Here is a 26,476-nt window from a genome sequence, read left to right as displayed (position 1 = left end):
TCTCCGCTTGACAATACTGCACCTTCCATGGCGTATTTTGACAATTTCTTCTGGGCTAACTTAGCTTCCTCAAACTTCCTAGCCTCTTCCTTCTGCTTGTTTTTCTCTTGCAATAAAAACATTGGTGCACTGTAGTCAACTGGATCTCTGCCCAAGGCCTTGCCTCCTTGCCCACTCATTTCTTGAGCTGTCTCTGTACTTGCTCCATAATCCCTGACATAAAATGTGGTAAAATACCGCCAATGAATTCCCCCACGGCTTGTGAGTTTCCAAAGTCCATTGTTCCTGAATATTTTTAATGTAAGCAAGCAGATATTTGCCTTCTTGCATCTTACGTGCCATAATTGCACTCATATCTGATGTTTCAGGATATTGTACCCTAAGAGTTCTCCACATGTCTGTTCTACAAATATTGAATGGCGCTACACCATGAGCTGTATTCTGCGCCGTGACACTTGAGTAGCCTGCTCGTGTTCAAAAGTCATCAGCTCTCGCCCCAAGAATGGCTGCTAGGAGACCCTTAATGTCCCCTATGGCTACAGTGTTTCCTCCTGTCATTTTTTCTAGTTCATAGATCTATTTTCCCACACCCGAGTTTACATCTTAAATTTTCCTTATCCGGGGGACGCTGTTGCGCGTGATCGGATATGGTCGCTTAGATCAGGAGCTCCGTGCTGGGGACATTTGTATAACATTTGTATTACTGAATTAACTCGCTGTGGCATTGCGATTTTTCTCTTCCTTCGACTGATGCTGCCGGGAAGGGTACCTGTGGTTGCTATTCGAGTCGTGCCCCCGGAGGAGCCTCTGCCGGACAGTTATTGCGTTCCAAAATGAGCCGCTGAGGCTCCCTGGGGGTGACTGCTGTGCGGCTCCATACAGCTCACTCTGGCTGACATCTGAGGCTGGGGCTCAGCGGGCCTGTTGGGGGAGGGGCGCTATCTGTGCGAACACACACACCGTTTGCACTCCCCCATCGGCAGCACCTTCAGATTCTCCTTTGGCTGGACCTCATCGGCTGCTATCGCGCTACCAGGGACACGGCCCCGCTGCTTAGCCCCCGTGGGTGTCCTGACAGTGGGCCATCCCGCTGGGCGTGCTTTGGCACTCCTTTCGCCCTGACTGGCTGCAGGAGGCCACGGCCGGACCTCCCGCCCTGCTACCTTCCATCAACACACAAGGTAGGATCTGCTCGGGGTGCGCCTGGACCGCTATAGCCTGGAGGGCGGTCAAACCAGCGCACATTGCCCCATTCACTGAGTTTTCGCCTGCAACGAGGAAGGCACTCCATGTGCCCTTGGCTCCCTCCCCTCACCCGATGAAGGTCCCATTCTCATCTACTGGTCTGGGTTGAAGGCCTGGATTGCATGGCTGGATGCTGCTACTCTTTCCCCGCAAACTTTGTCCTTCTGCTGGAAGTGGGCCCAGGTGCTGACATTCACCATCACTGACCCATAAACTCTTATATTTGAGTCCCTGTCACCGTGGATTGGACCCTGTTTCTCCACTTGTGTCGGGACACCCTCGAGGAAGGGGGCAGCCAACATGCGCTTCTGCAGGTGCGTTAAGCCATCAGCTCCAGCCACAATTGCCTGCTTGACTCCATCTCCCTGTCTACACTGCCCCATACGGACAGACCCCCACGACCAACACCTGCCTGCCCGGAGTCTCTCAGGGTCTGTCGACTGTACTGAATGGCTTGGCCACAACCTGATGTGAAGCGGACACACAGCACACTCTTGGCTGTCCCTGGGAAGAGGCCCCTATCTTGGCTGCTCATATAACCTGGCCCGTCACATCTGTGGCTCTTCCCTGCCCTCCCTGAGCCATCGACCTCTACGCCGACACTTGTATGATCCTTGGATAAGATGCATGCATTGGATTTACCCATGTGTTAAGAGGCTGGTTTCTGAACCCTCTGCAAATGTAGCGCTCCACATATCTTGACCTGCTCCCCCCCCCCTTGGGGGTCTGCTATCACCAAACACCTCCACTAATGATAATGATGTTGAATCCGAACGGGCCTAGTCGCGGCTCCTTCCTTCCCACGGAATATGCAACCACTGATGAACCTCGCTTCCTCCACAACTAATGTAGTAGTCCTGTTGCCGGACTGAGGCGGGAGCCACTAGAGCCCTGATGGCTCCAATTGATGGATAGAATTTAAACACGCCCTGATCACTGTTCAAACGTACGAGGCTACAACCCATCCTATAATACCGAGTGATCAAGATAGGGACATCAGATGCCCCCCTAACTCTGCTACTGCTTCCAATACCGGTGGCCAGGTCTCCTGTGCCCCTCGCCTGGTTTGGCGCAGGCCCACGCAGCGGTGTCCCTGACTTAACTACCGACACCCAGCCCTCCGCATCTTGTAAAACTGTGTTGGGTTACTGGGCAAACACATGCTTTGGTAGCATGCCCGGAAAGAACAACAAGAAACAAAGTTCAATGAAGATGTTCACGAAAGCTGCCCAGAGGCCGTCAGAGCCACGACTGGACCCCGAGATGGCTACAGCATCGACCCCGGATAGCCAAGACTCATCTAAAATGTTCCATTACATGCGGGAGGGGTTCACTGCTCTCCACTCTAAGCTAGATGACATGAGTGGGACAATCAGCTCGATTAAATTGCTCATAGAGAAGACAGATGTCCGGGTCACAGAGGTCGAGAACAGAGTGGGCACTGCTGAAGACGACATCGCTTTCCTTCAGGCCGAGGTGAGCACCCGGTCCAGTAGGGTCCTAGAGGTCAGCAAAAAGAACGACGACCTCGAATCGTGCTCTTGGCCCAACTATGTCCGTATAATTGGTATTCCTGAAAACAATATCGACGGTCTCATGGGGGAATACGTAGAGCATACTCTCCTGACCTTGATGGATTCCCCTAAATTGTCTCCACAATTCGCCATTGAGTGAGTGTAAAGACTGGAGGGGGGGGTCTGTACTTCTGCTCTCTATATGGCAGAGGAGAGGCACAGAGGACCCCAGCCAAGATTCTCTATTATTGGTATCGTGGTCGAGCAATCAAGGCCTAGCTTTTCAGGAGGTGATGCAGGCTGGTTCTTAAGTACAGTGTAGTCCCCAAGCCCCCACAAAGGAATTGCCACATACTGTATTAGTTAAAACAAAGTCTTTATATAATTAAGGTTCAAGGTTATATACAATCACAATAACTCACTTTGTGCTTAGTTAATCTTTTGTGACATTTGTGATGTCATCTTTGATGTCCTGGGTGTTAGTGTTAGCAGTGCATGGTGGTGCGAGTTATGGTTGCTTATGTTACCATAACTGCCGAAATTCAGGGGTTTTTTCGGTTTTACTTTGAACCATAACATCAAAGTTTTTTTACTGAATTTGATAGGTTTTTAGTAGCGCAACTTAACCATAACATCCCTTTTAACAACGTTTTTTCACTGAATTTCATAGGTTTTTAGTAGCGCAACTTAACCATAACGTCCCTTTAACAAAGTTTTTTTACTGAATTTCATATGTTTTTAGTAGCACAACTTAACCATAATATCCCTGACTTTATATACATGTAACAAAGAACGTACTGAACCCCTAGCTAGTGATTTCGATGTCCGCGGACTACCGCCATGTCCGCGGACAAATCGAAAATCTGAGCGTGGTGAATGTAAATTTAAATAGTGTGCCCCATTTCACCTTTGAGGTTGGCTCTGAAAAGAGCCTTTTTTTTTTTGCAGATGCTTGACAGACACCTGTTATTTTGTATTTTGTATTTTTCTTACTTTACTCCTAAAATCTTCACATAACCTTCTCCAAAGCAACCCTTACATTCTAAAACAGAATGGCATTTCCCATAAAAGATAAGGAAATGCCATCTTCTTTAAAATAAACAGCATTACTGGAATCAATATTCTCACTATTACAGAAGAACATACCAGCTCTAAGCATGAAGGCACACATGCCTCGGTTGATTACACACCTAGCATTGTTTTGCTGAGGACAAAAAACTGAACTGTTGTCCAATATTGCCCTAGGTACTAATCCAGAAAAAATTACTTTGGCATTTGGAAGGATGTTCATTACTGCTTGAACCAAGTGTTCCAAATCTGCCAACAAAGTAGGGGCACTGACATAGCCCAAATGGAAAGCACCATAGTGCAAAACTACCACATGGGGACTGTTGATCCTGCCCATATCTTCACAAACTTGTACAATTCCCTGTACATTGCAATCAGGCACAGTGCTCCACACCACCTCCACTCTTTTAACATCAAAATTCTTTGCAACATGCCTGCATTGAGCATACTGTTGTAAACCATGCACAAACATATCTTCGAGCACCAACACCCTGACTTTCTCCACTTCTGCCATCTTCACTACACACAGTCTCTTTGAACACAAATCCACAACCTCAACATCTGATTGGCTGATCCCTACAGTCTTCCTTCCATGCTGGATTTGCTGGAAAAACCCAGATGTAGCACGCCCTGTCCGCAGACCGCATAACTCTTAGACAGCCCTTCTACCATTTCCACTTCATTCTCTGTGCCATTCCCTCATTGGATACAGCTAAGCAGGCACACAATATGGAGACCGTCCTCAGAACACCCCCATTTTGTTTATTTTCGAACATTTCAGGACACCGCGAGTGTTCTTAGAACACATTCAACTTGCCAGCGAACAATACGGACAACGTCCTCAGAACACCCCCATTTTCTTTATGTACGAACATTTCAGGACACCGCGAGTGTTCTTAGAACACTTTCAGCTTGACAACGAACAATACAGACAACGTCTTTAGGACACCCCCTGCCAACATTCCAGGACCCCACGAGTCTTCTTAGAACACTTTCAACTTGACAACAAATCCATTCTGTTTATTTTAGAACATTTCAGAACAGCCGTGTTGTCCGCAGAAAAATCGAACACAACAAAAGTGTCTAGCACATTAAAAAAAAGAACATTAAACCTATCTCATACTCCCCCACCCTCCCAAACACTCTTACACACCAACACACTCCACTAAATACAATTTTTAATCCAAGTTTCACCGCGCTGTCCGCGGTCGTCCGCGAATGCAAGATGGCGGGTGCCACATAAAATCTGACGCGCTTCACGCACCACGCCGTCCAATCAGCGAACACGTTGCATGTCCGCGAACATCATGCAAGCCGCTCGGCCAATCGGGGCACTGCCCGCGGAGCGAACCGGGAAGTCCGTCCGCCGAGCGAACAGAGATATCACTCATTTTTTTGCCTTACATTTTGGTTATTTTAAAAAAAACTACTGGACGGATTTACACCAAATTTGCAAAAGCACGCTTTTGGGACCAAGCCCCCGCTCTGGCCGCAAATTTGGTGTAAATCCGTCCAGCGGTTTGGGCTGTAGGCGTGCACAAAGTTTTTTCCCATTATGTCTATGGGACATAATGGGAATATATATATATATATATTTCCTTTTTGGTTTAGGAATTTTTTCAGGCCGAATGTTTCCATCTATGGGTCTCATGCTTACATCATTTAGCCATAGTCATATCTGGTTGGTCCGCATATGTTTACAGATGCTATGTGTAGATGATATAACCTGCATTTGCTTATATGTTCATGCCGCTATGTTGACTTTTTGTCTGTACCCACAACCATAGTGCTGCTAATTTAGACTGCCAACGTGATTTTCGCTTATTTGCACATATTCATATTGCTCTCTATTGGCCTGCACTTGCACTTTATTTCTTGCAACTTTGGTTCTAGTTTGAAATGTCATTTGGTTGACTTGTGTAAGTTATTGTTGCCTTGCACTTTACTACCAGGACTGCATCTTTGCTCTTTTGCACATATTGATGTTGCGATTATAATGCATTTTTTGACGTCTTACACATATTTATGCTGCTATTACTTATACAAGGTCTATTGCTCAGTTGATTTATAGAAGTCACTATTGTTATGTACCTTGTTACTAGGACTGCAATTTTGTTCTTTTGCACATATTGTTGTTATGAATGTGATGCATTTTTTGCCATTCTGTACAAATTTATGCTGCTATCTTGCTGATTTGCTCAAGGCCTTACTGTCATTATAGGACGCCATGACGTTTCAGTCCTTTTATTTTGTACAGTCTGTTTCGACCTTCCCATACATTTTATCTTGATATGACATACTGTTTGGCCTTTTAATCTTTGTGTATATGATGGTACTATGTTGCTTTTAGCCTGATTTATATTTGACTTACTGATTTATAGGTATGTATTCTGATGCTATGGGGTATTGTGACTTTATTTTAGGAGTGCACTTTGCACTCACCCAATTGCTAAACGTGTGTTGTATTTTCCTTTGTTGACCAGTAACAGTGGAAATTGGGGTGCATGGGAATTGGCTCATATGGCCTTGCTCTTGTATTTGACCGTCTGTCTGTCTTTGATGCCTTTGGTTTTTATGTAATTTTTTATCCAAACATTGGTTTGCTGTTACCATTCCACTGGCATATTTTATCGGTCCCTTTTGGTTCTATTAGTGGCCATGACTTGATTTTCCCTTCCAATATGGCCGCCATTGAATGAGTCCCCTCATGCACCCCTGCTCCCACTGACATTGTGAAAGGACTACTTTCTTTTTTAACTGTGCTTTTGTCCTTCGTTTCTTTACGTGACCAAGCGCTCAGTTGATCGTGAAACGCATTGTAAGCAGGTCGTGCATATAGGCGTCCTGCCTCTGTTTGTTTGCTGTCTCCCCAGCCGTTTGTTTTGCACATTTTGTGCTGTTTTTCATTAAAATGGGTGTTCCAATAACCTCCTGTGAGCTGCGCATTTTTTTCCTTCTGGACTTATGGATTGATGGATTTTATTAGATCCGCGGAGAGTGCGGTCTCTCCTTTTTCCTCCCTTTCTTTAAAAAAAAAAATAAATATATATATATATATATATATATATATATATATATATATATATATATATATATATATCTTGGCAGATCGCCGCAATCCATTCACTACATAGCCAGCCTTATGATTACTTTGTCTACTTGAGTTACTACGTAGGTACAATTATAAAATGTTTTTTTTCTTCCATGCTTTTCACACGTGTGATCATCATCCCATATATGAAAGTTTTCTCAATTCTTACTTCGTCATCAGATTCTATATGCTCTATTCATCTTCCCTCTTGTCACTTTACTTCATGTGACATTACCAGTCTCGTCTTTCATCCGTCTTCACATGCTCTTCAGGGATATTTCCCAAGAGCCTGTCAGTTCTTTGTGGATACATAAAGAATGGTTTCCTTAATCGATACTTTGCTTCAAAGGCTGCTCTTGTTATAGGCATCATCACAGGTGTCTTGCTTGTCACTATTTCCGGTTCCCAACATATAGGCAATTTAGGGGTGGGACTTCCGGTAGAGGCTTTTGGCTCCTCCTCTACAATACTTTTTAAAAATGTATTATTAATGTGATTATCTCATATTGAGCTTTACTCATATCAAATACATCGACAATATAAAACACAATACAATTCAACTAAACACTGTAAAACACTGTTATACACAAAAATACATAAAATCTACAGAATAATTAATTCACTAAAATATAAAAGTTGTTCCTATTCGTCCTATGCCTAATCACTATAATGCATTCATAACCATTTAGAATAATCTTTCAACATAAAAAATGTAATTGCATTCTAGTGATTCTTATCGTAAAATTAATTATAATATATTTTTTATTATCAACAGAATCTTCCATATGCAGTGCAAAGAAATGTGCAGTGCCTTATTCTCAGTCTTCAGGCAATATGTCCAGAAAATATCTTTCATTCTGTCATAGCAATTAATAAAACCTCCTGATAAAGACACATATACTGGCCCTTTTTCCCTACATTCTGTTAGAACGTGCTTTATAGATTCCTCCATAGTTTGTCATCTGAAAATACCCTTTTCAGGCCCTATAACAGTCAACACAGGGAGCCTATTTGTGCATAGAAACATAAATCTATGCAAACTGGGAGCTGGACATAACAAAAGATACCTCTGAGTCTTGTTAAAGCGATAGCTTCCCCCACTATGGCTTTATACAATGTTAATCTGTTCTTATGGTCATAATTATTTGACCAATCTCATTTTATGAGTAAATTGCTTTGCTAACTCATAATATTCACTCCCCCAATTGGGACACCAGTTAATCAACTCAAAAGTCGCTTACATCAATAGAGTGTGATTCCCAGATTGTTCTGCTTCAGATACCTGGCCCAAAAGGTTTAATAAGGGGCATTTAGGCTTGGTTGTTGATTTTATATAAAAAAAGATCACTCCATTTTGATGCCATAATTGGGAGTGCATTGAACCCAATTCTCATCGGAGCAGCTTGATGGAGACACACAGAGTGATTTCGAGCAGAGTGAATGCCTGTAAGCCATAAAGCATAGTGGCACAGAAGCAGTGTTTGTACAGTGTCAGGAGATACCCACGAGGCTGAAGCCTGAGAACTCTGACATACATTTTGCACTAAGAGATGTTAACACAGCTGCCTTCCTACTTTTGGCTGAGATAATCTCTCCATAATCTCCACTAGCTGTCAATTCAAGCCCTAGATATATGTAGCTAGTAACATACTCCATGCAATTCCCCTTAACAACACATTTTGACTTTCTAGTTTTTCTACCAGTGAAGTGCATTATTTTTGTTTTCTCCAAATGAATGGATAGCCCATTTTGATCTGCATAGTTGTACAGGCCATTCATCAGCTTTTTGCACCCACAAACGTGTGAACGAAGATCATGAGACCATGAAACCCTTGAAGTCCTCCAAGAACTAACCTGCAAGCGCTATTGTTTGTTACTGCGATATTCCCTCCTTTTCTCCCTTAAGACTTAGTACTATGAAGACGAGGAGGAACATACAGAGTGATTATAAGTCATCTCCCAAAAGTACTGAGAAGAAGGAGATTGAATGAGTGATGCAAACTACTCCTTTTCCAAGTCTAGACAGTATTGAGAAGAGGTGTCCCCAAGGAGGCATGAAGAATACTTCATTGACACAAGCGAAGGACCTTGGCACTTTACTGGGGAGGACACAGCTACAGGACATAAAACCAAGAAAGGACTCAATGAAAAGAGAATCCGGTGTGAAGCCTGTCAGCCAGGGAGATTCAAACTTGGGAACGTGAAATTCAAACTTGGGAACCTCAGGAGAAGCTGGTCCTCAGTCGTGAGGAAACCCTTGAACAGTCAGCAGAGCACTCTGTGGTCAAACGGAGACCCGACGTACGCAGAAGTTGGAGAGAGGCCGACGGTGGCAAGACCTCGGACAAGCACATAGTGTGGTCCTTCAACTACACCAGCACCAAAAGGCCAAGAGATCATCTGAGCCAGAGCGGTGCAGCAGGAAGTGGAGAGGCGTGAAGAGCGTTCGACCAGAGCGAACAAGACCAATACCCCAGGAAGAACAGGTTGTCCCCACGAGAAAGAAGGTAATGGGAGTCATTGGAGACCGGGTAGTGGTTTGGGCAGGAGTGCAGAGTACTTCGAGAATTAATCTGACTCTTCACAGTAACTGTAAGAAAGATACCAAGAGTGAAGAGTGCCTCGGGAGTAATTTCCCCTCATCACAGTAATTGTAAAGAAGATACCAAGAGTGAAGAGTATCTCAGGAGTCATCTCCCTCATCACAGTCATTGTAAGAAAGATACCAAGAGTGAAGAGTACATCATCAGTAATCTTCCTCGTCACAGTAATCACTAGAAAGATACCAAGAGGGAAGAGTGCCTCTGGAGTAATCTCCCTTGTCATTGTAACTACAGGAAAAATACCAAGTAAGAAGAGTATCTCAGGAGTAATCTTATTCTTCACAATGAACACAAGAGAGATAGCGGGTATAAAGATTACTACGTGAGTAGTCTCCCTCGGTATTACCCAATTTGCTTGTTTTTTTAATCGTTTTGTCTTTTTGACCTACTTTTCGCTGTACATTTTTTCCTTCTTCCTTTTTAGCCTACAAATATATATAAACATACCTGAAATCCTTGCTCCGAAACACCCTTTTTGTTCTCTTGCCGTCTGGGTCCCTTTTGCGTTCTGTAATCCATTTCAGTTTTCTGTGGTATCACTACCGAACATGGGGAGCGGGGGTTGCGTGAGTTTCCCCCGCTCCCCATGCTCGGTATTGATGGCCTTTGGGTGTAGCAGGGGTGTCCCCTGTTTCCTGAGGATTGGAGGTGGGGGACGGGGAAAAGAAAAGTGGACCCTGCAGCGTCGGATCCGACCCACATAAGAGGGACAGAACTGACGCTGCAGGGTCAGAAAAAAAGCAGACTTGCAAAAGGTAAGTGGGGGGTGGGGATGTATTGGGGATTGGGGGAACATAGATTTGTGGATTTTGGCCAAGCAAAATTGATTTCGCAGAGAAAAGACTATGGTCAATTCTGCTGCGAACAATTATGCCACAGCCACATGAGGCCAAATGACACAGATCCTTCTCCCTGATCAGAGGGTTTGGGGAAAAAGCCAAGGACATTAAGGGAGTGCTCTCCCTTGTTGAAATAGCCAAAAGAATATAAGAAAGTCCAGTATTATATATAACGCTGAGAAAGAATAATCATTGGACATTTAACCAAGCCCAAAGAAGTCCCAGGAACGAATTACAAGGACTTATCAGAACTATTGCGAGATACTATCAGAAATCAGCCCTTAAGGCTGAACCAGTTGGAGAAGGAAGTCGTTCTCCTGGCTTAATTTCTCTTCGCTGAATACCTTTGATTAGTATTAGGGTCAGAGTAGGATAGTTTTGGACAGAGGACTGATTCTTTAGTTTGACAACCGCCCCGATGATGAGAACCCGATAGAATTCAGTTATGGTAGGGCAACCATTCTAGTTATAGGGAAAGATATGTTTGTTTCTTATTATTTGAATAAAGCCTTGAGTTTGAAATGCCACCTCTCTGTCCAACTCCTTCTTCTGACTTACCACACTTTACACATATTGTAAAATAACATACCTAAAAACCTCAATAATAGACGTTTGAGATATCAGCCAGATCGATTGCTCAGGTCCTGTACTTGTGTGCAATTAACAGTGATGAATATAATCTTAGTTCTGATGGAGGAAAAACACTCTCTAACAAGTACAGGTAGGCATTAGGCCAGTTTGTCTTGGTTTAAGAAGTCCCTAAAATCACTTTTTATCCCCCACTATTTGACCATCAGGAATATCCTACTGTTGTATACAGTGTTTGATGCTTATGGACGGCTACTTGGTAAACTTCACATGAGTGCATTGTTACCCACTGATCCTCTGTGCTCTGCAAGTTATTAATTAAGTAAATTAAGTTCCCCACAAAAATAATGTTGAATGTCAGTTAAAAAATGTGTTGAAAGGATCTTTATGATTACATTTCCCTTTAAAAACAGAAATTCAGATTAAAAACATCCCAAAAGAGACATAGGTTAGAATGTAAAGAACAAAAAACCCCAAAACATTTGCCAGTGTTGGTTTACAAAGGAACTACAACTATGCCATACATATCATGAAACCATAACTGAGCCACTGTTAACCACTGCTCATGGTGTCATAGAAATAACATGATAAACTGAACCGGTCACCAACAATGAAAATTGCATAATTCAAAAATACTTAGTATGGTTTGTTTACATTTCAAGTGAGGGACAGCACAAAGAAATAACTCTCACACAGCACCCAGTTACCCAAAGTGATCCATGCCACTGGTCACTTTGCCCCATTGCAGGTCCAATCGCCACTGACCACTCTAATTCAGAAATTTCAAAAATACATTTGATTAAAACAAATATTTACATCTACAACAGTGTTTCCTTTTCCTGTCTGGGTGTACGTTTTGAATACATGTGGTTTGTGAGAGGAATTCTCACATATTTCCTGTAAACTGCTAATAATTTGCAAGGTGGAATTGTGTTAACCACATGCACACTACATTGGCAACTATATGGACCGGATTCAGAAAACTGTGATCACTACAAATTAAGTGGCAACATGGATGGATGAGTGTCTGCATCTTCTCACCTTGCATCATGGCATGATAATAGCACCCACTATCTGTAGCGCCAAGAGACAATTGAGTTTGTAGTGTGCATTTTCTGTCATGTTAGCACTCTCAAAACATGGCCAATACTATTACCAATTAGATGCCTTACTCCTGCTGAGTGAAGTTTCAGACCTTAGGTATGACACCAGAACCTCTCTCCATGCTTACGTCCATGATCATTTGGCTGAGGATGGATGTGGGAAATTCACAGGAAAAGTCTTTGCAAGCTTTCATCCAATATCTGACAGTGGCCCAGAGTGTTGGCACCTGTCAGCTGTGTGTCCTCATGCCAGAGTGGTCAAAGCAGACATAGGGCATGCAGCAATCAGACAAACACGATGACTGTACATCCTCCCTGGCAATACGTGTGTGAACATCATGTATGAGGCCATGCTGGCTCTAAATGGTTTTACAGGGGGTTGCTAATGAGTGGGGCACAGGTTTTCCCCAAGAGCAGGAGCAGAGAAAAGACAAGTCATTTACCTTTGTTTTCTCTCTTACTTGCATCCTCTTCACCCAGCCTGGGAGTGCAGATAAAAGAAGAGTCCCACACAAAGAGCTAGCCTTGCGTACACGGACGCGCTCTGCCTCTTTTCATGTGACTGCCTCAAACATCAGAAGGAGGCTGTAAGACCGGGACCTTCCTCCTCTAGATCATGGGCCCTACGAATAGGTCTCCCATCCTCCTGCCTACACTCAGTAGAATCCTATCTAGATTCAATTCACAGCCGCTTTGTAAAGCCAGAAAATGTTGGCCTAGAGAAGGAAGTAAAGATGCCAGAGGTGTTGCTTAATTACTTCCTGCCTTTGGAGTCTTATGAGGGTTTAAAAGAGCACACACTTTGCTTCTGTTCCCGTTATCATATGGCAGGCAGGGAAGCAATCTGATGCCAATCTACGGACTCAATTGGACAATAATGAAGGCCAGATTGTGTGAAAAAGCTCCAACGGAGCACTGCTACAGATTGACCAGCAAATGAATAAACCCTGGGTATGCCTTAAGCACAGTCATATGCACACCCTGCTTGTAACCCTCTGTATTCCTGCTTTCTATGTCCTACTAAGTCTACCAATAACATTCAATGCTTCTAATTGTATCCATACCATTGTATACTGTTATGGCATCTGTTAGTGTAAATATATGTCAATTTATGTATTATAATGTTGGCCTAAGCGCACACACATTGAACCACACCATCGCGGCTTTCGAGCGCCATCTTGGTCGTTTTGCTCTCTTTTCCGAGTTTTCATTACGAACGCGGTAAAGATTCCCAAAGTCACTGCTTCGGAAGGTCCTGAAAACATGCACTTGCACAGGAATGCTAACTCTGCTGAGGACATTGTTTGTCTTTAACTTGGAGCCTTGCTGTACTGACACAAACGTAGCTAAACTGTAAATTAGGTGCCTTCCTGTCTTCCTGGGCTCTCTTGCCCTTTCTGCAGCTAATTGTGGATGTACATCTAGAAGTTTAAAGGAAGCACAATTCATGGCATATGTTGTTCTGAAAGACCGAGCTACTGAGCCGAAAAGCAGACTGACCCATTAGTCTAGAAATAACATAGACAATGTAGGGCGAGGAATGTTGCCTTGTGTTAGGAACACAATATACTCCTACACCCCACTCCTCTCTGTTCCCAGACAGTAAATTGTCTGAGAGATGATATGATAAGTTATTTATAACGCGCTTAATACCCAGAGGTTTCTAAGCGCGGACCCGGGGATCGAACCTGTGTTGCTCTGTGTCGTCTTGCTTCCAAGGCGAGCACGTTGCCATGACCTATCCTCTCGAGACAAAGACGAAGAGTGTTCCAGCATGTGTTGCTATGGTAAAATGCCCACGTCTGTAAGTCATGAACCCTCATCACGTGATGAGTTAGAAAGAATTTGCTATGTTGTTCAGAATGTATAAAGTATGCTCACTCCCCCATTTCATAGCTCACCTTCTCTATGCCTGTACACATGCATTGATGAATTTAGATCTGATTCAGCGATAATAAACTATTGTTTATATATTTGTTTCTCGTGACTGGTGTATCTTCATTTCTTTGCAGTAGCCTCATATTTTTGAATTAACATTAGGGAAGATTGTATGCAGTACCCTGTGGGAGACTGCAACAGCCTTGTCCTCTTGGCAATAGTTAACACAACCTTTGGTATAAGCATGTGCTACACAAGTCGCTAGAGTGACTGAGCAGCCAGGCTTATCTCAAGAGAGGTCAATGTGAGCTGTAGGGTTATAACATAGAAATTCACAGTGACAAGTATTCATATGAACACTTACACTCAAGGTTTCTTGATTAAACAATTATTTATTAATTTAACAGTTAGTTGAATAAGCCTTCTTTAGAAGTGAGCAAATATATGTAACACAAAAATATACTTCAAAATACACACTCTCAGTTTCTTTAAATCAGTAGATACCTATTTGGGATGGCACACAGACACTTTCTACACCCTGAGGTGACTTAAATAACTAGGACACTGTGGACATTTATATATCACTGGCACATTTGGAGCAATACTGAGGTTAGTGTCAAAAGGGAAAAGATGAGGGAATAAAACAATGGTTAACAAATATTCTTAAACAGGTAAGTACTTTTGAACCCCCCAATGCAAAGTAAATTAACACTTTCACAGCTACACAAGCTATAGAATGTGTGTCTTTTGTTGATGGATAGTTAAAACACAATGTCAGAGGTTAGAAGAGTCTTTCATGGAGCCACTTCTTGAAGGTAAGTAAAAAGTCTTGCACAGTTTTTTAAAAGTCTTTCCAGAAAATGAAATCACTGTTGGGCCACAAGCTGGGAGGCTTGTGAGGGGCAAAGCTGCAAGCAACTCTGCAATAGAAACCAAGACAAGTCTCAACTGAGAGCTAGCATGGCTACATGACAAGAGGTAAGTACCTCTCAGTTTACAGTACCTTAGGTCTGAAGAAATTTGTTCCAGCTGGCTTCTGTTCCAGTTGTAATATGGCAGATCCTGTTGTTCCTGGGACTCAGTCATGGGGACAAGAGGGAGGACGTCTGGGGGCTCCTGCACTACGGTTTGAAGGTCAGCGGCAGCAATGGGCAAACTTCATATCAGCAACATTTCGCGGTTTCAGCTTCTCGCAAATAGCACCACGCAGTTCTCGGATACTTTATGGACTTTCCTCGCATCTGGGGTCCAGCACTCTGTTATGGTGGCTCAGGCTTGGTCAGTCCTGCTTCATGGGAGTCCGGAGGATTTCCCTGTAGCTCAGGTCCGACTTAAAGATGAGACACTCGATTCTGGTGTTCCTGTCCCTGGAAATCATTTCCTGCAGCAGCAATGGAGGTACAGCCAGCTCCGAGAGGATGTCCAGATGGGTTTGTCTTGGGGTCGATTGGTCCCACAAACCCAAGGGCAGAGGTTGTCCTTTGCAGGGCCTCCCTAGTTGAGGTGAATTCGCAGCTTCAGCAATGCAGCAGGGCTTCACCGGGCAAACCAATGGTCCAGGAGTTGCAGCAGGCGTCTCTTCCAAGTTCTCCTTTGGATTCCTTTGTCCAGTGGTCGACTCTGCCTCCTTTAAATCTCAAGATGGACCTTTCCAACAAGAAATGGCGAAAAAAGAAGACTGGGCCTTTTTGAAAAAATGGCCACCCATGGGTGCTTTACTGCAGCTGCAATTGCAGCCCGCGGTAGAAATACTCAATGGTAGTAAAAAGTAAACAACTGCCACCAGCCATTAATTGTAGAAAGGGAACAAAAAGGTTACATGAGAAACTAGACAAAGGGGATATTAAGTAACCCCTCCAGCACCCTATTGTAAGATAGTGTGTGCTGGGTCTAGAAAGTTACACATGTAAGTAAAGTTAATTTCACTTCACTGCTCTTGGAAACAGTAGTTTATCCAAGAGAAGCTATTTAACACTTTGGGAAATCTGGAAGGCTTCAGGGTGCCACTGCACTGATGGTGCTGTGTGTCACAATTTATAAAGACGATGCCTATGGAGTTTGTCAGACTCCAAAACCAAAAGAAACACAGTGTTCAAATTAATGAAAAATACATGAGAGAGTTGGAAAAAGGTCTCACTTGCTCCAGGATAAAAATGAAAAGTCCTTAAATCCAGCAAAAGGGCTGGTGGTCTCTAAGGTGGAAGGGAATTAGAACATTTCTGTGAATTCTCCATAACAGCATCCCCTTGTTGTACAGCGCTGTTACTTTATAGCTAGGTTTGCACTATATAAAACCCAGCACGTGTACATGCCTACGTAGATATCTCGCAACACTGGATGAGCAGAATAACACTTTTGAGAAATAAGTATGTGCCAAAACCTTTGGTCATTTGTTCAAACAGTGCCTTTGGGTTCCCTGCCCCCCTACCATTTCCCCAAATGTGGCAGAGCCTTTCTTGGGAACCTCCAGAATGAATCCAAAAAGACCACTTAGCAAATGGGCATGCAAAGTATTCCATATTCGCATCTGTATGGCAGGACTGAGGAGCATTATGGGTAAAGATGTAATGGCTAGTTGGGGATGGAAGCCTATACAGGTGTTGGGCGATGTAGAACTCCAATCTCAATGCTTGTCCCAATGTTCCCACAGGTGTCAAACCCAAGGCATGTGCTGTTATACTACCACGCTTCATCTGCAGTACAATGAGATTTCTAATGGCACATATCATTTTGTTGCCTTTTCTGCAGGACCAGCTGTACTCCATAGAAGGCCAAGGAGAATGCTTTGTTCATGGGTGAGAGCGGCCAGCTTCTGCCAGATGCACATGCTTGGCACCAAGTTGGGCCATGGCATCCCGAAGAGAACAATGGTGGACAAGGCCAAAACCCATGCACAGAAGGTGGCAATCATCACCGGCTCCACAGAGGGGTGAGAAAAAAATGAAATTCAGTATGAATGCCAAAATAATTTCATAAACAATTGTTATTGACACCAAACATGGCACTTCTCACATAAGTCCTAGAACCCATACAATTTGTAATTTTTTTAATTCATTGGGATTTGGTAATTTGACTCAAATACCTAAAGAATTGTTCAGAGAAGATGGAGAATGGTAGAGAAATATTGGTGGCTTCTGAAGGTGCCAGTAAATGTGTTTGTAAAGTATCACGAACACCATGACTTCTGCCCTGAGGATAGGCATGGCAGCAGGTCAAAAAACAAACGAAATGGCACACAGAGACGATTTCAGAAGGAACTGATATCAAGTCTTATTGACAAATAAGGGTCTCTGCATTTGCATCCCAAACTATTGCCTTCCATTCATATGTGCTGGGGAAAAAAACAAGGTGGGTGGGGGCGAGTGCTCACTAACTACTTAAAGGTTTATGCTTGAGCAGTATTCTTTAACACGAAAGAGGAAAAGGGTGGGCAGGCAAACCCAAACAGTAGGTTTTTGAGTGATAATTCCATTCTTATGTCCCAATTAAACATTTCTAGCCTGTTTCAATTGCTTCTCAGGCATTTTGATCCTTAGGTTATCTGGCTCTTGGTAGGTGTCGCAGACATGGGGGGATAAACAAACAACCTCTGACTCTTATGAGTTAAACAAAAGGCTTTAATTTGGGTCTGAAAACACAAGAAGTGTTGGAATGAAGGTAACCAAATGTAGCTGATTTCCTATAATAGAGGATAAATAGGGCGAGGGTTCAAAGATAACAACTATTTTTAAAGGAATGTCATAAGGTGCTGAACCAGGCTTCTGGTAGGACCATGGTCCTGAGTCCAACATTTCAGGTCGCACCCAGGATAAGTGTTTTCCTGAAAGTATTATGCACATTCACTCACAGTTCCCAAAGTTGTAAGGTTCCATTAACTACTTCTGACGGTCTCTACCATATGGTGGGTCCTTTTGGCTGCCATTACCTGGATTTTGAATGACATTCTATTACTTCCCTGCTTGCCCTGGATCAATTTTCAGGCAGCATTAAGAACCATCCCAGCTAAGAGCAATCCTGCTGAATGGGACACTTGCTGCCGTCTCGGGTCCCTCCTAAGTCAGGATCTTGCTTCAGTATATTGTGACTCCACTGTAGAATCCTTGTAGGTTGCAAACTTTGAAGATCTTATGACTCTAAACCTCAGAGAGCCCCGGCATTCTGGTCTCCAAGAACCCTTCCAGTTCATCTTTGGCAAGTGTGTCTCCCTTAGCTCAGATTTTATACTGAGCCTTCTCTATCAGTTCTCATCTAGGATCATCTCTCTTTGCTATGCAATGAGGTAATCCCTTCTTAAGTTATCTATTGGGTTGTGGATTGTAGCTCCCCTACCACAACAGCATTGTGATTATGGCTCCCGGCAAGCCTGGCAGTGGGCCTCATTATGAGGACAGCGGCAACCCATCAGTGCTATCGGCGGGTTTGCTGCCGTCCTTGTAACCCCGGATCCGCCACCTGATATCCCAGTGCTACCGGGACATTACAAGTCCTGGTGGCCTGGGATATCAGGGGCGGATTCGGGAAATTCCCATTCCCAGGAAAAGTCCCAGAGGATTACATGTGAATGGGTTCACGGAAAAACTGTTGTTAACAGTGCTGGTGCTTCCGTGAAAACTCTGCCGACCGGTGCCGTTGTGCCCCTCTGATCAGACCTGCTGGGCTTAACAGCCCCACCCGCAGATTCTGAATGTGGCGGTCCGGAAAGTGTGGCGATACGTTGCTACTGGCACCCTTATTTCCAGACCCAACACTCATAATGAGGCCTTTCTCTTGTCTGATTGGTTTCTGGTTCTCTTTCCTGTCTGGAGTTCCCAATCACACTCTGTCTAATTTCCCTGATTGGTTGGCTAATTCAGCATCCTTGGCCTCGATTTGTCTTCAGGGCTAGGTTCACAAAATTCTTCTAAATCTTTGAGCATCTAGACTTAACCAATGTTTGTTAATTTCAATGGAAATCCCTGTCCCCATCCACCACTTTTGGCCTTCTTCAGCCCTTCTCTGATGACTTCCTCCTTCTCTTAATCTACTCCTTAAGCTACTCTGTCTCCTCTTAAATGCCTTTTTCCCATTCCTCCACTCTCCTGCTCTTTCCCTGCTTTAACACCTTCCTTTTACGGTACAACATCCTTTCATCACCTGCCTGTTCATCCCCAGGCCTTTTAAAATGCACATTCCATCGAATGTGCTCATCGAATTTTTTAGGCGGGGTGGGAAAGGGCAGATAAGGGTTTGGGCGGGTGGGCAATAGCAAAAAATAAGTGTGGGAGGGAGGATTGGGGGGGTACCCCCCCCACAAAAAACGGAAGAAAAATCTAATGATGAGCACATTCGATGGAATGTGTACGTTAAAAAGCCTGGGGATGAACAGGCAGGCGATGAAATGACATGGAACCCCTTTTACTTCCCTTTCCTCTTTCCTCCACTCTCCACCTCGCTCTTTCTGCACAACTCCTTATCTCTGCACTTCCTCAGCACGGCTTACCCCCTTTTATACTTTTGTACTGCCATTATTTAAAGCTCTAAGTGTTGCAGTAGAGACTGCTGTGATTGGGTATTAGCTTTGGTGTGGAGTTGGGTGAGGGCAACATGTTTTACCCTCTTCCCTTGTGTAGTCACTAATGATGGAATTACTAATTTCTGGCCCTCAGCTCACTGGTCTGAGGATTGAAATAGGGGGTCAGTCATTTTAGAATCAGGTGGCCATGTCATGGCAGATACCGGATTCTGCTCTGGAGACTCACTGGCATATGTGCCTGTCATTTCCCTTGGACCACTGCCAGAGTTTGTTCACAGCTCCTCCAGCTCTCTGTCTGCAGTAAACTACAAGTGAATTTGTGATAATGATTGTGGTGTGGATTGCAATTTGCACATGCAACTCTTCTTTCTCCTCATTGCAGGGTGATGTGATTGTGATTTCTGTCCATGCAGCTCTGGCACAATGGCCAATCCGTACTGTTCAAATTTGAATCTCTCCAAATAAGGAGGACAGAGGAGTGACCATGATAATGAGATCAGGAATGGGTAGAGTAACTGGGGAGGGGCAACGCGTACCTCCTCTGAGCATAGAATCAATTAGCAGATGCTCCCTGGCAAGGAGCCCCCCCCCCCACTTCCCAGCTACACCAATGAGAATCCATAGCAAAGGGGCGAGAAAGACATGGGGGCCATTGAGGGAGAGTGAAATTGGTATTCCAAGTTTACTGGTCTTAATCGTGACAGAACAGGTTTAGACAGTAGCCTAGTGGTGGAGGAGGTTTCTCTTTTCTACTCTGTGGTCTTAGTGACTGTTAGATTTGATTGCAGAATTGCTCATACCAGCCTCTTCACTCTTCCTGGCTTCCAGTGCTCAGGCCAGGATCATCAATGGCCTGCTCATGACTTTAAGGAACATTTTCTGATAGTTCTCAATCTTTGAAGCATAGCTCACATTTGTGAAAGACACACTGTGAACATGTCTGGTCTCCTAGCCGCGTCTGTCCTGGTGGATTGCTCAGCAGCAAAGTCTCTGACATGTCATCAGCCTGCACTTCACAAGTTTGAATGTGGCGGTGGGGAAAATTTAGCTTTTCTTCCTTCACAGGTCAATCAATCAAATACCATTAAAAGGAGTTAATAATACTACCAGTTACTGTAGCACTCAGAATCAGGAGGACTCTGGCATGATGTGTCATTAAAGATGTTATTGTTGTTGGGTTTGTGATTTGTTTCAAAGGATAGGTTCCAAGTTCTTGTTCATGTCCCATGACTGTTTTATTCTGCACCACTGCATATATAACACTAAATTGGACTCCAGAACCATCGTACATTCTGTTTTCAAAATGAATCTGTTTTGCACCCCCGTATTGTGCAGGTCTATTGCGCAATGGCAATTGAGAAAACAGATAGATTTTCCTGCTATGCCCCTCGCCCACCTCTGGTCCCTCCCCTTCTTCTCCCCGGGACATCTCCAGAGCGCCCACCCTTCCATTCGGCCTCCTCCATTCCATCCTTGCTCATCAAATCTGTGAGCCATCCCGAAAACACCCGCCACACACCTGCTTTCTCTCCACTCTCCTTCCCCCTCCATTTCCGATTCCGCTCATGCCCCTCAGTGACCCCCCCCCAGCCCCTCCACACTCACTACTTACCTCCTCTGGCCCAGCCCCTCCTGTCTCATTTGGATCTATGTGACAATATCGAATCCATTACTGCGAAGTCGAAAATGCTGATTTCTTTTTTTTAACCCAATTTCTTTGCATATATAACTGAGGCGAAGACTCCCACACCCCCCATAAGCCTCCACATTTGTTATTAACTGAAGCCATCCCCCCCACATTTATATGCAGTAAAATAGGGCTGTTAAAAATCCGTATTTTCGGCTTTGCAGTGATCGTCTGCGATATTATGTAGTAATTCCTCTCTTTTCATTCTCCATATGTTTCCTGAGCAGATGTTTTGCACTTGAGTATGTTTAAAATGTATCTTTGAGGTACATGACGTGGGGGGGCCCAGAACAGCTACAGGCCGATGTGGCTCACATGGACTGCAATATCTGGGCCCTTGGCAATAGAGATGGGAAGACGCTGTTGGGGTTGCTAGGAGAGGGCTTATTTGATCTATTTATAGCCCCTAGTGAAAAGGGCTGCTTAGGAATGCTCTTGCTGGTATATACTTTTCCCTTACAAAACCATACATCAGATTGAAACAGCAACAGGTTGCCTTCTTGGTCAATCTGCACCGAACCTGGGGCTTCTCATATAATCAGCTCTACCAGAAATGTCGTCAGGCCAACTAAGGTAGTCGCCTGTCTGTTTCCATTTCCTTCCCACTCTCCCCCTCCCTTCCTTATCTATGTCTTAGCTCTTGCACTATCTGAAATGTCGTCAGGCCGAGTACGATAGTTAATTTCACATCCTTACTGTTCATGGCCTGCAGAATGTGGTTGTATTTTCCCTTGTTCCCTCCCTTGCCTTGAAGCGCTTTGAAACACATTGTGTATAGGCGCTATATAAATAAACAATCATATCGTATCATATATCATATCATATCAATCAGATGGATATTGCTGGTGCTGCCCTGGCTGTCTCCTGCACACCATGCATGATCTTCTATGTAGTCTTTTGCCCCCCTACTTTTGATGTTGCTGTAATACTCCCCGGCCAGCCACCAGATCCCTTACCACACTGGGTCATCTCTCACTACCTGTTTTCCTGTCTGGGTCTCCAGGCATCCTTTCTGGTTCCGTGGGGTCGTCCATTTCTCATCTGTTAACTTCAGCTCGTGTCAGGACGCAAACTCACGGAAGCCGAAGAATCTGCCAAAATCAATGTTGAAAGCCTCCAACTAGATATTAAAATTGGGCAGGCACAAAATTGTGCTTCAGTCCGGGACATCCTTATTGTGCTCCATAGAAACAAAGAACAAGAAATGCTAACTGCATTCTCATTGAATATTTGAACCACACAAATAATAGCATATGTCATGTGGAGGTATATTTTGAACCTATGGTGTTGTCGGATCCTTCAGAGGAGAATGCAATCACAATTGCAATGTAAAGGGCACCTTGCTGGGCATTTGCTTTGGCTGGAAATGAGGAGAAATATACATAGAAATGGAGGCCTGTAAGGAAGGCTGTCTCACCGGTGCAACAGAATGCAGTAATAGCCTGTAGGTCCCAGTGAGGAGAGAGGCCCAAAGAACAGTGGGGAGCAGAGGGTTCCTTGAGGGGATATGGGTAAGAGGGGAGGAGGATTGGAGGTTTGAAGGCGCAGAAATGCAAGAAATAATAGGCTCTCAATGAGTAATTGAGACATGTGCATTCATTGCATATATGGGCTGTATGTGTCCCATTTCAAATGTAATTGTCCATGACGTCCTGGCGGACCATTCGTCCTTCCCTCACATCCCCATGTATGTCCTGTGGTGTCCTGTTCATGCCATCAGCATCTTCCTCATCTGAGCCAGGGGGTTATGGACCTCATCTGGGGGTATTTCAATGTTCCTGCGTACGCACAATTTGTGCAGCATTGCAGATACGACTACAAATTTGCCAACTTTCTCAGGGATGTACATGAGGGCATCACCTGTGTGGTGAAGGCAACTGAATCTTGATTTGAGCAATCCTAATGGCAGCTCAATGCATGGCCTGGTCCTCCTCTGTGCCTCATTATAGTCTATCTCCTCTGGTGTGGCAGGGTTTCTCAGAGGTGTCATCAGCCATGGTAACTGCGGGTAGCCGGTGTCACCTGTAAAACAGGAATGGACTGTGTGAGACATGGCAGTGTGTAGATGTGGGTACATGTTGATGGTCCTGATGTGTCTACCCCTACGTGCATTACTCAGTGGTTGTGCATGGTGCACCTTGTGTGCATCAGGGTTGATGGGACTTGGCCCACATGGTTCACTTGCAGTCATTCACGGTGAGGGAGTCGGCAGTCATGAGGTATATGCCAATGCTGTGTCATTAGCAATGCACTGGTCAACTATGGTGTCACAGTACGCCATGTAGGGTCCATGGCAATGCTTTCATGGGTTGGACGTTGCCCTGATTGCGTTGCTCTGCCTTGCATGGCAGGATGCCCTGTGTCGTCACATGGTTAAAGTCTGTGTGCTGGGGTGGGTCGGTCAGGGTTCTAGGCCTGTTCTGTGCATTTCTGTTGTTGCATCATGGGACTTGTAGTTGTTTCACTTTGCTACTATTTACGTACCTCAGGTGTCTGTCAGTGATTTTGGCATTCAGGTCTGACTGCTACTTACCCACAAGCCGGTTGAGCTATTTATTACCTGTGCCTCTCCACGTACGCATGTAGGGTGCAGTTTCTCAGTATCCTGGAATCATGTGTGGCCCCAGGATATCGGGCACAGCAGTGGCTGATGCAGAGGGCGGCATCACAGGTCATTTGCACATTCATGGAATGGTACTGTTTCCTGTTTCGGTTTGCCTGCTCCGTTGCTTGGGGGGGTACCAAAGCCACATTTGAGCAATGCAAAGCCACTATGGTATTGGGGAAATGGGCAATGTTGTAGAAGCATGCCTTTGCTGTATGCACATGTGCCTGGGTGATGGGCATGCAGATGTGCATATGGGCATGCCGCATTAGCACATCCAGGACCTGGTCCAGCACCTTGGACACTGTGGGCTGTGCCATACCATGCAGTGTCCCAACAGTGTGCTGGAATCCACTCATCCTCAAATTTTTGGGAGTAATTCCACGGATTTTGGTCTTGTTGTTAGGCAGAAATAGGTATCCTTATCTTTGTCTTAGCACTTGCACTATCTGAAATGTCATCAGGCCGAGTACGATAGTTAATTTCACATCCTTACTGTTCATGGCCTGTAAGAATGTTGTTGTATTTTCCCTTGTTCCCTCCCTTGCCTCGAAGCGCTTTGAAACACATTGTGTATAAGCGCTATATAAATAAACTATCATATCATATCATTCTTTTTCTGGAGGTAATTCCATCAGCGGAATTAGCCCTGGCAATGTTTCCACCAATTATTGGAGGAATTATAGCTGGAGGTAATTCCGTCGGTGGAATTAACGCAAATTATTTTGGAAGTCAGAATTTGGCGTAGAGCTAAAGTTGGCGGTAACAGATTTACTGCCAGTTCTACCACTTACCAACATACTTGTAATGATGCCCAGTGTCTTTATAACTTTATAAATAATCATAAAACAAGGCCTTAGGGACAATGATGAACACAATTTTTCTCTTCTTTTCCAAGCTCTGCCATATATAATTAGACGCAGTAAAAACAATACGGCAAAGTTAGTTTACACCATGTTAATGAATTGAATTGATATTTCATTTCTATCGCGCTCGTACACAAGTGTTTCTCGTAATAATGCAGGTTGAACCTACATAATGCTGACATTCACTAAAGTGGGTATTAACCAAGGGCATCTTATTCAAGCAAATGAAGGGCAGCAGAACAAAACAGTTATAGTTATTTCGTCCTCCGTGCCTAGGGTCGGAATGGGACAAGAAATAGGCCCGGACACCCAAGTAAAAGTGACCCACCCCTTGCCTCAAAAAAGTGCCCCACCCATCACCTCACGACCCTTGACCTCTGATGACATCACCATAAGTGATGTCATTTGACCCCACTCGAAAGTGACATCCCGGGAAGTGATGAAACCCAACCTTTCACCCAGTGACAAAACAGGAAGTGGCATAAATAGCATTGTTCCTAAGTACACTACGAAAAATATATGATTTCACTAATGTGATATACATTTCATACAATAATGGATCACCATATTTATCATTAATATCTGTGTGTATAGATCCATATTGTCAAATTACTGTGAATGCAAGCAGACGTCCAAGGCCAGATGATATGTTATTGTATAGCACTTACACTTAAGCTCTTTTTTATAGAGCAAATATGCACACAATATCACCCAACCTGTGTTGGTACCCATTTATTGACCACAGAAGGATGGAAGTCTGAAATGACCTTGCTGGGATTCGAACCTGCAGAACACACACACATCACAGCAGTGAGCGCTCAACCCACTGAGCTATCATATCAGCTATAGTAAAATGAGCAATTATTCTGTAGTGGATACCATTAGACTAAGTTCATGTGCAGGTCTGGTGCAAAGTTGGCCGCATGCGTCAGCAGCATGTGAATGATGCATGCATCATAATTTATGATGCACACATCATGCATGCAAATCAATCATCAAAGCAAGGTAACATGTGTTACCTTGCTGAGATGAAGGATGCTGTTACGGGTGCCCTTTGTTTGTTTTTAAAAAAAGTGGGGTTTTTTTCAAACTTTTTTTTTTTTTAAACCATCCCAGGCGTGGGCAGAAACTGGCCCCCAGGGACTACACATGATTTCGGCCCAGCCACGGGCCGATTGGCAGATGGGCCAATCCAACCCTGTCCTTCGCCCCTAATATATTAAAGACAAATTCCAGAGCCTCCTAAGCTCTGATTTTTTGGTTTAGCTTCCAAGAGGTAGACTATTTAAACCCTTAAGTGTCAGGCTATTATGCAAGTCTATGCAAAAAGGACGAGCGTACTCGTCCTTGGCACTTTAATCAAAATCTCAGGTGTAAATGTTTATACAGGAGAGGATCAGGCACATCATACCCTATTCAAAATATCTTTCTTTTTGACAAAAGTTATGGTATTTTTACTTATCATTCTAGGGTTCGTCCAGAGAGTAATCATATCAAATTTAAAAAGCAATTCCCTCGGATGCTTCACTCTCAGGCCTCGAGCGACCACTTTATGTACATACAAGCTCTTGCAAAGTGCCTTTACATTTTTCTAGTTCTGGAATTAGCTACAGGCTTATCCGCAAAAGAACTGGCTCCGGTAGTGCAAGGTCCTCAACCGCCTTCAGACCATTCCCCAATTTCAGGGCCATAGTTGATGCGACCGGCAAGAGTAATACAAATTGCCATAAAAACATATTCTTTGCTCTTTGGCTCAGGTTCACCTTAAGGTGACCCCATAATTCAGCCATGTAAAGAGCTGCACATTACCCTTGCATCTTGTAAACATTTAGCAAATGGTTAATGCCTGTGCTGCCAAATCTTTTGCCGAAGGAGCT

General features: G+C 44.1%; 1 protein-coding gene across 4 annotated transcripts in view; it reads left to right on the top strand.

Annotated features, from left to right (window-relative positions):
- LOC138521242 (dehydrogenase/reductase SDR family member 4-like) overlaps positions 1-26,476 on the top strand; it is a 390,652-nt gene that overhangs the window by 214,260 nt on the left and 149,916 nt on the right. For all 4 annotated transcript variants that reach the window (XM_069633935.1, XM_069633936.1, XM_069633937.1 and 1 more), the window contains exon 2: positions 16,678-16,858. In XM_069633935.1, coding sequence (XP_069490036.1) covers positions 16,710-16,858 — 149 coding nt within the window. In that variant the 5' untranslated portion in view covers positions 16,678-16,709. The remainder of the gene's footprint in view (positions 1-16,677; positions 16,859-26,476) is intronic.

This window comes from Ambystoma mexicanum, chromosome 13, assembly GCF_040938575.1.
Source record: "Ambystoma mexicanum isolate Mex_15411 chromosome 13, UKY_AmexF1_1, whole genome shotgun sequence".
Lineage (NCBI taxonomy): Eukaryota > Metazoa > Chordata > Amphibia > Caudata > Ambystomatidae > Ambystoma > Ambystoma mexicanum.
The sequence above is the reverse complement of the archived record's forward strand: the minus strand, read 5'-3'. Positions and strand labels throughout refer to the sequence as shown.